This window comes from Hippopotamus amphibius, chromosome 1 (assembly GCF_030028045.1).
Source record: "Hippopotamus amphibius kiboko isolate mHipAmp2 chromosome 1, mHipAmp2.hap2, whole genome shotgun sequence".
Classification (NCBI taxonomy): domain Eukaryota; kingdom Metazoa; phylum Chordata; class Mammalia; order Artiodactyla; family Hippopotamidae; genus Hippopotamus; species Hippopotamus amphibius.
In genome coordinates, this window is record NC_080186.1 from 120,922,782 (window position 1) to 120,934,377 (window position 11,596).

Genomic DNA, 11,596 nt, shown 5'->3' on the forward strand with positions numbered 1-11,596 from the left:
AGGGATTTAGATTGTTCCCAGAAATGACAGAAGTAAAATCAATGAAATGCTGAAGCAGTACTCAGTAAAAGTTTGTTCCACACACACCACAAAGACAGTTAGTGAACTAGGAGCACTCAAACAAAACAAAAATGAGGTTCAGGGTAATGCTGTTGTAAAGCAGCTTATAGAGTGAGAAGGCATAGCTGTTTATTCTTCACAATGGTTTGTTAAAATATTACAATTTTCTTAAGTGATAGGAGATTGGCCAATGGTCATATTAACCTTGGGAAACAGTTTAGGTTTTGATTATGAATTCAAGAGACATAAATAAGGAATGACCTGAGTTAAATTAGTCTTGCAAAATAAGCTAAATTAAGCTTTGTATGACTAAACTGACTTTGTCTGATCAGGGAATATTCAAGGTTGGTCTTCATTTGTTTTTGTTTTTGTTTTAAATAAATCTATTTATTTACTTATTTATTGGCTTCATTGGGTCTTCATTGCTGCATATGGGCTTTCTCTAGTTGTGGCAAGTGGGGGCTACTCTTCATTGTGGTGTGTGGGCTCCTCATTGTGGTGGTTTCTCTTGTTGTGGAGCACTGGCTCTAGGCATGTAGGCTTCAGTAGTTGTGGCACATGGGCTCAATAGTTGTGGCTCACAGGCTCTAGAGCGCAGGCTCAATAGCTGCAGTGCACGGGCTTAGTTGCTCTGTGGCATGTGGGATCTTACCGGACCAGGGATCAAACCCATGTCCTCTGCATCAGCAGGCGGATTCTTAACCACTGCACCACCAGGGTAGCCCCCCCATTTGTTTTTGGTTTAACAGAATTTATGTGGACTTTATGGATTAGCTTGGATTAAATTTATGACTTTAGTCATTCTAGTAAAAAGCATTTGTAAGATAAACAATTTAATGATATACTCAACTAGATTTAAGATACTTGTTAAAACTTCAGGTTTTTGCATAACATCTCTATGCTCCTGATTAGAATTTCTATGGACATGAACCTAATAAGATGAATGTGTAATTAAGCCATCATTTGATTCTTATACACACTAAAAGTGAGAATCTCTCCATAAATACACCAGTATCCTAACAAAACTCAATGAAAAATGTTCACTTGGTCTGCTGCATTATAGACTAAATCATGGTGATTTCTCTTTCAGAATCCATCACAGATGGACTGAACTTCCAGTTCAGATGTGAGCTAATTATGTTCATGGCTCCTGCTCCCCAGGTTCCTCAACTAAGCATTGAGGAGCCACGAAACTGGCAATATTATTTTTCCAAAATAAACTTGACTTCTAATTAACCCCAAGACAGAGTCTTTGGGGCAGTAGATCAAGCCTCAGGAGTCCAATAATCACAGTATATGCTTCTAATAACCACATCCCAGGTGGTTCTAAAAACTGCATGAACCAGAAGTCCTCAAGATTGTGACTTTGGCTGGACAAGCTAAGAGTCCTGATAGATAGGAGAGGCTACATCTGTTGACATGGATGAGAGCTTCTGTCTCAAGGCAGTTTCACTCTCTTCTGCTGTTATTTCCTCAGGTTCTGGTCTTTGGCTTAGAGTCTACTTTCCTAAGGGATCCCAGATCCTGAATAGCTGCATCTGTCTGAATTGAAAGGAGAAAAGCAAAGTAGGTACTTGCTTAGCAGTGAGAATATTGATCTAGTATGGAGCTTTGTGGGGTCTAGACCTGGGTAAGGGGTAGTGCTGTCAACACTGGCCCCCACTGCAATTCTGGCAAGTGGCAGCATTAAGATGGAGAACCAGGGGCTGTTTTTAATTCCAGGTACCAAAAGTGATTTGGTGTGGTCCATATAGTTCTCTGAATTTTTCTTGATGATTATTATATTGGGTCATTTATGCTCCCACTAGATTTTCCTTTCTTTCTTACTATTTAAAAAGACTGGTTGACTCATAGGTTTTAAGTGAAACAAATCTTATCAAATACTCTTTCTACTGTCTACTCATGGATGTACGTTTTTAGCTGCACTTGAAAACCTATACTTAAACTTCATTTTAAAATGCCAAATTCAGGATGTTCATGTGTACTTAAGAATATGAAAATTCCACTTCTTTATTATCTGAGGCTGCCTACATAATTTCTCTCAATTAATTGATAGCTTCCATAAGATACATATTTGAATGTCTCAAAATGTTTTACACCTGAAAAATCTGTGGATTTGCTCCCTGAGGTATACAGTAATCTCCAGTATTGTGTCATTATTTAAATCTAAATTCCATAAACTCCCTGTGGAGTATCTAAGGAGGTAGAAAATAAGGTGGGGAAGTGTCATCTCTAAGGATCAGAACCTGAATTCCATGGGGGATGATCTAACTAGAGAATCTTGGAGTCCATGAGTTGAAAAAGCTCTTAAGGGTCAGTACTCAACTGCTACCTTAAGTCAAATCTCTATCTGAATGATAGTGTGCAAGGGGCCTCTGCATAAATACCTTCCATGCATCCTAAGAGTTTATTACAGTTTTTGCCCTGTCGCCTTAATTTTAAAATAAGGAGGCTGAATATCCAAGTTAAGTCCTTTGCCCAAAGTCACACAAAGCTAGACCTGAAATACAGATCTTCTCACTCCAAATTGAGGAATCTTTTACCTTAATCTTATAGCCTGTGGGTGTTTGTCTGGAAGATCTTTTTATTCTTCTGCTCTTATGTCTTCTTATCCCTAGAGCTGATACAACACACTGTGGTGGTCTTTGATGTCTTCTTGAGCAGATGGGAGCTGCTTTCTCAGATATACTGTACCACTGGGTCTCCATATACCACAGAAAGGGCTAATATATCAATCATACAACTCATTTAGACTGTGGGGTTATGTTAATCATATATAAAAAATCTACCTGAAATCAGCTGCCCTCATGAGTGACAAATAATCCTAACAGTTTTGTTTTGTTTTGTGGTATTTGGTAGATACAGGTACTCCTTCAGAATCAAGTAATTCTACCTTCTGTGTCTCCTCTACAATTGATACTCAGTGGAGTGAAGGTATAGTGGGATTACATGTGAATTAGTTGAAAGGACATGCAGAAAAATCTTGGGAAATTGATAAGACAAGGATAAAAAATGACCATAAACTCAGATTTCCCTCAGTTCCTTGAAATGAATGGAAATCTATTTGTACAGTATATCAAAGAGCCTTAAAACCAGTGTATCCTAATACAAACTTCAAAAAAAGAATAATTATACCTATTAAATTTAGGACCAGATTCTAGTGATTAAGAAAAAAACAAAATTATTTTCTCCAAGTTCTAGTAACAGATACGAGTTTCAGAAATTTCCAGTAATTTTACTTAGTGTCTAGAAAGCTAATATTTACTATTGACTAGAAAAATTGAAAAAACTGCTGGCAGTAGGTGCAAGTAATTCTTAAATGCAATAGGATGTAAAAGTATATAAATGTACTGAAAAGTATATGCACAAAGACTGGACACAATCAATAAATTCTAGGTGATTTTGCATTCAGAGAATGCTTTCTTACTCCTTAGGCTTGGCCAGTGGGAAACACACCCAGGAAAAAATTATCTGATACTGCAATGACTTTAGAAATAATCCTTTCTAGCAGTTTGCAAACTATATTTAGTAGCCAGATTATTCAAAAGGAATCTTATTGATACAGCAAGATGCAAAATACGTAAAGCCTATGATTTATGTTAGGTGTTGGAACCTGGAAAAGTGCCCAATTGTCCCTTTCTTTCTTACTCTTCTGTGAGAAGTTCTCGGCCATTTTTGCAATATTCTATTTCTCTGAGTCTCTCTGAGGCACCTAGAAAGGGAAAAGTGAAGTGGTGCAAAATGCCACAAACTGAATGTCTTTTTATTTATTTCTTTATTTTTACCACCATGATGACTCTTCTCTTCCTGAAAAAGAATATTTGTTTAAACTAATGTTATCTTCTGTTCCATCCTTGCTCAGTGCCCTAGTTTTAGAACCTCCAGAAGTGTCTCTAATTGGTCTCTTGCTATATATTGTCTGTTAGAAATAACACTAAAAGCTCTTTTTTTTTCTTCCTGTTTTCTTGTTTTGGGTATTAACATAAAATTGTTGTAATGAATAATTGACGAAAGGTATGTGATATTCTTACCACATATCTTAGCATATAATAACTTGCCAATAAAAGCAAATCCCTTCACATTTTTGCTCAGAGGTTATCTAATACTTTCTTTTTCTTCCTATTTTATGATTGATAAACTGAAGTTCACATGCTGTGTCTGAACATTACTCATTCTTTTATTTCACAGTCTTATCAAGTTCAGACAGCTGACGTTAACCATATTTTTCACCTTTGGAGAGCTGGTTTCCTTGGGCTCGTCGTGAGCGAGAGAAACATGATGATGCCTACATAGGATACAAGGGAAAACTGTTAGACAAATCCTTAATCCTTGCCCAGAGAGATGACGTGTTCATAGTCTTGGAAAAAGCCTGCTAATACGTTGTCAGTTATTCCATATTTAGCCTTAATTCTTGCAGATATACTTGGAAGGAATGAATGAGTTCCATCAAACATCTGGAAATGCCTGTCACCTGCAGACATTGTGCTGAGTTCCCCGTGTATTTCTCCCTCCCTCGATCCTGGCCTCTGTCTCTGTCTCTGGATCTCCTACGTAGCAGTGATCATGGAGTGGGTCAATGAGACCTTGGTGAGGGAGTTTGTCTTCTTCGGCTTCTCATCTCTGGCTGGGCTGCAGCGGCTGCTCTTCGTTGTCTTCCTGCTCGTCTACCTGTTCATGCTGGGCACCAACGCCATCATCATTTCCACCATTGTGCTGGACAGAGCCCTCCATACCCCCATGTACTTCTTCCTTGCTGTCCTCTCCTGCTCTGAGACGTGCTACACCTTCGTCATAGTACCCAAGATGCTGGTCGACCTGCTGGCCCAGAAGAAGACCATCTCCTTCATGGGCTGTGCCATCCAGATGTTCTCCTTCCTCTTCCTCATCTGCTCTCACTCCTTCCTGCTGGCAGCCATGGGTTATGATCGCTACGTGGCCATTTGTGACCCTCTGCGCTACACAGTGCTCATGGGACACGGGGTGTGTGTGGGACTAGTGGCTGCCGCTTGTGCCTGTGGCTTCACTGTCTCCCTGGTCACCACCTCCATGATATTTCACCTGCCATTCCACTCCTCTAACCAGCTTCATCACTTCTTCTGTGATGTCTCTCCAGTCCTCAAGCTGGCTTCTCATTACTCCCATCTCAATCAGTTAGTAATATTTGTGCTTGGTGTGTTTGTCTTGGTTATTCCACTGTTACTTATCCTGGTCTCCTATGTCCTTATCATCTCGGCCATTCTAAAAATCCCGTCCTCTGTTGGAAGATACAAGGCCTTCTCTACCTGTGCTTCCCATCTCATCGTGGTAACTGTTCATTATGGTTGTGCTTCTTTCATTTACTTAAGGCCCAAATCCAATTACTCTTCAAGTCAAGACACCCTAATATCTGTGTCTTATACCATCCTCACTCCATTGTTCAATCCAATGATTTACAGTCTGAGAAATAAGGAATTCAAATCAGCCCTTCAAAGAACAATGGTCTGGACTTCATGTTATATTAACTAAAGAGCCAAATTTTCACTATTCTGTTAATTGTATACAATTTTAAGTGCCAGGTAATGTGTGTGCTTTTACACATTTTCTCATTTAAGTGTAGAACACACTGTAACACACTGATGTTTTATATATTAGGATAATGAGGTTCAAAGATGTTAAGATATTTTAAGTTTCTACCATCAGTGATACTCTAAGAAGGCTATGGAGATGTGAGAAAGAATTATTCATTTCTAGAACAAATTTCAATATATTGAATATTTCACAGCTGTAAAGATTGACTATTTAAAAACAAACGTGTCAGCTGATAAGAGTAAAGATAGATTCAAGCTTTTGTGAAACAAAATAAAGGAAACCTCATTTAAAAGGGAGTCAGAAGGCAAGAATACCTCACACAGTGCACTTTGGCATCAATTACAACCCCCAACAGGAAGACATCCATAACAGACCTCAACAGGAAGAAGTCTCCGTGCCCATAAACAAGCCCAGCCAATGGGAAATGTTGCACTGTCCTAAACTCTCAGTTTCCTTCAACTGACTTTCACTCAGAACAACCCCTCCCAACTTCCTCACTTTTCTCTATAAAGTAATCTTTATCTTTTTTGCTTGTTAGACTTGCCTACAGTTTTTGCTAAAGCATGTTTGTTCCAAATTGCAATTCTCCACTATTCCCAAATAAACCCATTGTGCTGGTAAAATAACTGGTTGTTTTATTTATTTTTTAAGGACAACACTGTTTAGTTCCATGAAACAGTAGAAGATAATCTATTTTCTCCTCCTCCCACCCCACACACACTATCAGTTCTGCCTTTCATGAAGAAAATAGGCATTTTTGGTACTCTTCATTCTTGAAAAAACCCTGGTGGCCCTTTTTGGTCCCTGATCCACCCATCTCAACCTACTTATTGAAATGTCTTTACCTTTCCTTGGGATTGTTTTGTTCTTCCTTTGTTTGAGGTTGGAACCTTGTTAAGGAGTCTCCTTCCTGTATTGTATGCTTTCTCTTCCCATACTCCCCGATCTTCACCCCCATGTTCATTCCCTGCATTTCATACCTATTACTTCTCTTCCAGGAAGTTACTAACATTGCATAATTGCTGAAGTATCTCAAGTAATCAAAACATAAGAATAGAATCATTTTTTTTTATTATTTTTTGGGGGTACACCAGGTTCAATCATCTGCTTTTATACACATATCCCCATATTCCCTCCCTTCCTTGACTCCCCCCCCTCGAGTCCCCCCCACCCTCCCCATCCCAGTCCTCTAAGGCATCTTCCATCCTCGAGTTGGACTCCCTTTGTTATACAACAACTTCCCACTGACTATTTTACAGTTGGTAGTATATATATGTCTGTGCTACTCTCTCGCTTCATCTCAGTTTCCCCGTCACCCCCCGCCCCCTCCCATACCTCAAGTTCTCCAGTCCATTCTCTGTATCTGCGTCCTTGTTCTTGTCCCTGAGTTCATCAGTACCATTTTTAGATTCCGTATATGTGAGTTAGCATACAATATTTGTCCTTCTCTTTCTGACTTACTTCACTCTGTATGACAGATTGTAGTTCTATCCACCTCATTACATATAGCTCCATCTCATCCCTTTTTATAGCTGAGTAATATTCCATTGTATATATATGCCACATCTTCTGTATCCATTCATTTGTTGATGGGCATTTAGGTTGCTTCCATGTCCTGGCTATTGTAAATAGTGCTGCAATAAACATTATGGTACAAGTTTCTTTTGGGATTATGGTTTTCTTTGGGTATATGCCCAGGAGTGGGATTACTGGATCATATGGTAGTTCTATTTGTAGTTTTTGAAGGAACCTCCAAATTGTTTTCCATAGTGGCTGTACCAACTTACAGTCCCACCAACAGTGCAGGAGAGTTCCCTTTTCTCCACACCCTCTCCAACATTTGTTGTTTCCAGATTTTGTGATGATGGCCACTCTGATTGGTGTGAGGTGATACCTCATTGTGGCTTTGACTTGCATTTCTCTGATGATGAGTGATGTCGAGCATCTTTTCATGTGTTTGTTGGCCATCTGTATGTCTTCTCTGGAGAAATGTCTATTTAGGTCTTCTGCCCATTTGTGGATTGGGTTATTTGCTTTTTTGGTATGAAGCTGCATGAGCTGCTTGTATATTTTGGAGGTTAATCCTTTGTCCGTTGTTTCATAGGCAATTATTTTTTCCCATTCTGAGGGTTGCCTTTTAGTCTTGTTTATGGTTTCTTTCACTGTGCAAAAGCTTTTAAGTTTCATGAGGTCCCATTTGTTTATTCTTGATTTTATTTCCATGATTCTAGGAGGTGGGTCAGAAAGGATCTTGCTTTGATGGATGTCATAGAGTGCTCTGCCTATGCTTTCCTCTAGGAGTTTTATCGTGTCTGGCCTTACATGTAGGTCTTTAATCCATTTGGAGTTTATTTTTGTGTATGGTGTTAGGAAGTGTTCTAAGTTCATTCTTTTACATGTTGCTGTCCAATTTTCCCAGCACCACTTATTGAAGAGGCTGTCTTTTTTCCATTGTATACTCGTGCCTCCTTTGTCAAAGATAAGGTGCCCATATGTGTTTGGGCTTACTTCTGAGTTCTCTATTCTATTCTATTGATCTTCCTTTCTATTTCTGTGCCAGTACCATACTGTCTTGATCACTATGGCCTTGTAGTACAGTTTGAAGTCAGGAAGCCTGATTCCACCAACTCCATTTTTCCTTCTCAAGATTGCTTTGGCTATTCGGGGTCTTTTGCGTTCCCATACAAATCGTAAGATGTCTTGTTCTAGTTCTGTGAAAAATGCCATTGGTAATTTCATCGGGATTGCATTGAATCTGTAAATTGCTTTGGGTAGTACAGTCATTTTCACGATGTTGATTCTTCCAATCCAGGAACATGGTATGTCCCTGCATCTGTTTGTGTTGTCTTTGATTTCTTTGAGCAGTGTCTTAAAGTTTTCTGCATACAGATCTTTTGCCTCCTTAAGCAGGTTTATTCCTAGGTATTTTCTTCTTTTGGTTGCAATGGTGAATGGGAGAGTTTCCTTAATTTCTCTTTCTGCTCTTTCATTGTTAATGTATAGGAATGCAAGAGATTTCTGGGCATCAATTTTGTATCCTGCTACTTTACTAAACTCATCAATTAGTGCTAGCAGTTTTCTGGTAGAGTCTTTAGGGTTTTCTATATATAATATCATGTCATCTGCAAAGAGTGACAATTTGACTTCTTCTTTTCCAATTTGGATTCCTTTGATTTCTTTTTCTTCTCTAATGGCTGTGGCTAAAACTTCCAAAACCATGTTGAATAATAGTGGTGAGAGTGGACACCCTTGTCTTGTTCCTGTTCTTAGAGGGAATTCTTCCAGTTTTTCCCCATTGAGAACGATGTTGGCTTTTGGTTTTTCATAGATGGCTTTTATTATGTTGAGGTAATTTCCTTCTATGCCCATTTTCTGGAGAACTTTTATCATAAATGGATGTTGAACTTTGTCAAAAGCTTTTTCTGCATCTATTGAGATGATCATATGGTTTTTCTCCTTCAATTTGTTGATATGATGTATCACATTGATTGATTTGCATATATTGAAGAATCCTTGCATCCCAGGGATAAACCCCACTTGATCATAGTGTATGATTTTTTTAACGTGCTATTGGAGTCTGTTAGCTAGTATTTTGTTGAGGATTTTTGCATCTATATTCATCAGTGATATTGGTCTGTAGTTTTCTTTTTTTGTGACATCTTTGCCTGGTTTTGGTATCAGGGTGATGGTGGCCTCATAGAATGAGTTTGGGAGTGTTCCGCCTTCTGCAATATTTTGGAAGAGTTTGAGAAGGATAGGTGTCAAGGAAGGGAGGGAATACGGGGATATGTGTATAAAAACAGTTGATTGAACCTGGTGTACCCCCAAAAATATTAAAAAATAAAATAAATTAAAAAAAATTAAAATATTTTATATTAACATATATATCATTATAAATGATGTTCCCTTTCTCTTTTTCTTTTTAAAAATTAAAATATTTTATATTAACATATATATATCTATATATATGTATTTGAGTAAGCTAATGAATGTCATTAAGATAAATAAAACTTCTGCTGTTACCAAGATGGATTAACAGGAGTTAGATTTACACCTCTACCTTAAAACACTAAAGATTGGAAAAATATACAAAACAACACTTTAGACATTGGGCAATAGACGGTATAAGACATGGTCCCTGAGAGAGGAAAAAAAAAAAAACAAAACAATTTCTCTACCTTATGACCTGGAGACAATTTCCAAAGTGCAAAACAGAGAAAGTGAACCCACAGAACAGACCCAAATGTTAGTTTTAAAGATACAGAAAAGTGAGGATCAGGGTTCAGAGTCCGAAAGAAAAAAGAGCAATCTCTGACTGACTTCAGCTGGGAGTCTGTATTATTCTTTTCTGGTTTTTGTTTGTTTTGTTTTATATTGTTTTGTTTGTATTGGGTTTTTTGTTTGTTTTTATTTTCTATTAGTTTTTAAATTTATAGAAGTATAGTTGACTTACAATATCATACTAGTTTCAAATGTACAACATACTGATTCAATATTTTTATAGATTACACACTATACAAATTTATCATAACATATTGACTATATTTCCTGTGCTATTCATTATATCATTGCAACAATTATTTTATAACTGGTAGTTTCTACCTCTTATTCCCCTTCATTTATTTGCCAATTCCCTCCACTCCTCTCCCCTCTGGTAACCACTACTTTGTTCACTGTGTCTGTGAGTCTGTTTCTGTTTTGTTACATTTGTTCATTTGTTTTGTTTATTAGGTTTCATATATAAGTGAAAACATACAGTATTTTCCTTTCTCTCACTTATTTCACTGAGTGTAATACCCTCCAAGTTCATTCATATTGTTGGAAATGGCAAGATTGAAACTAGCCCAGTTTCATTCTTTTACAGGTAAATATTCAGTTTTCTCAAAACTATTCATTGAAGAGACTGTCTTTTTCCCCTTGTGCATTCTTGCCCATAGAATGTGTGTGAGTATTTATTTCTGGGTTTTCTGTTCTGTTTCATTGATCTTTGTGTTTCTTTTTGTGCCCGTACTACACTATTTTGATTATTGCAGTTTTGTGTTATAGTCTAAAGTCAGGGCACTTGATGCCTCCCATTATTTTTTTTTTCTCAAGATTGCTTTGGCTATTTGAGGTCTTTTATGGTTCCATACAAAGTTTAGGATTATTGCCATGGGTGTTTTGATGGGGATTGCATTGAATCTGTAGATAGCTTTGTGTAGTATGAATACTTTAACAATATTAATTTATTCAATCCATGAACACTGGATATATTTCCCTTTGTATCATCTTTAATTTCCTTCATCAATGTCTTATACTTTCACAGTATATGTCTTTCACCTCCTTGATTACATTTATTCCTAGGTATTTTATTCTTTTGATTTGATTGTAAGTATGAGTGTTTTCATGATTTCTATTTTGATAGTTTATCATTATTGCAGAGAAGTGCAACAGATTTTTGCATATTAATTTTGTATATTGCAACTTTACTAAATTTACTTGTTAATTCCAACAGTTATTATTTTTTGGTAGAGTTTTTAGGGTTTTCTGTATATATTATCATGCAATCTTCAAATAGTAACAGTTTTACTTCTTCCCTTTCAATTTGGATGACTTCTACCTCTTTTTCTTGTCTGATTGCTGTGGCTAGGACTTCCAATACTATATTAAATATAAATGGCTAGAGAGGAAACCCTTATTTTGTTCCTGATATTAGAGAAAAGACTTTCAACTTTTCATTATTGACTATGATATTAGATGTGAGTTTGTCATAAATGACCATAATTATGTTGAGATATCTTCCCTTTATGGAAACTTTGATGAAACTTTTTTAATTATCATGAATGGATGTTGAGTTTTGGCAAATGATTTTTCCCACATATTGAGATTTTAATGTGATTTTTATCCTTTACTTTGTCAATTTTATTGTATTATGTTGATTCATTTGTGGATATCGAACCATTCTTGCATCCCAGTAATAAATCCAAAT

At 37.1% G+C, this 11,596-nt stretch overlaps 1 protein-coding gene across 1 annotated transcript; it reads left to right on the forward strand.

Moving 5' to 3' along the window:
- Positions 1 to 4,623: 4,623 nt before the first annotated feature.
- Positions 4,624 to 5,565, forward strand: LOC130831848 (olfactory receptor 10K1-like). Its single transcript, XM_057700279.1, has one exon. The coding sequence runs from the start codon at positions 4,624 to 4,626 to the stop codon at positions 5,563 to 5,565; it is 942 nt and encodes a 313-aa protein (XP_057556262.1).
- The last annotated feature ends 6,031 nt before the right edge of the window (positions 5,566 to 11,596 follow it).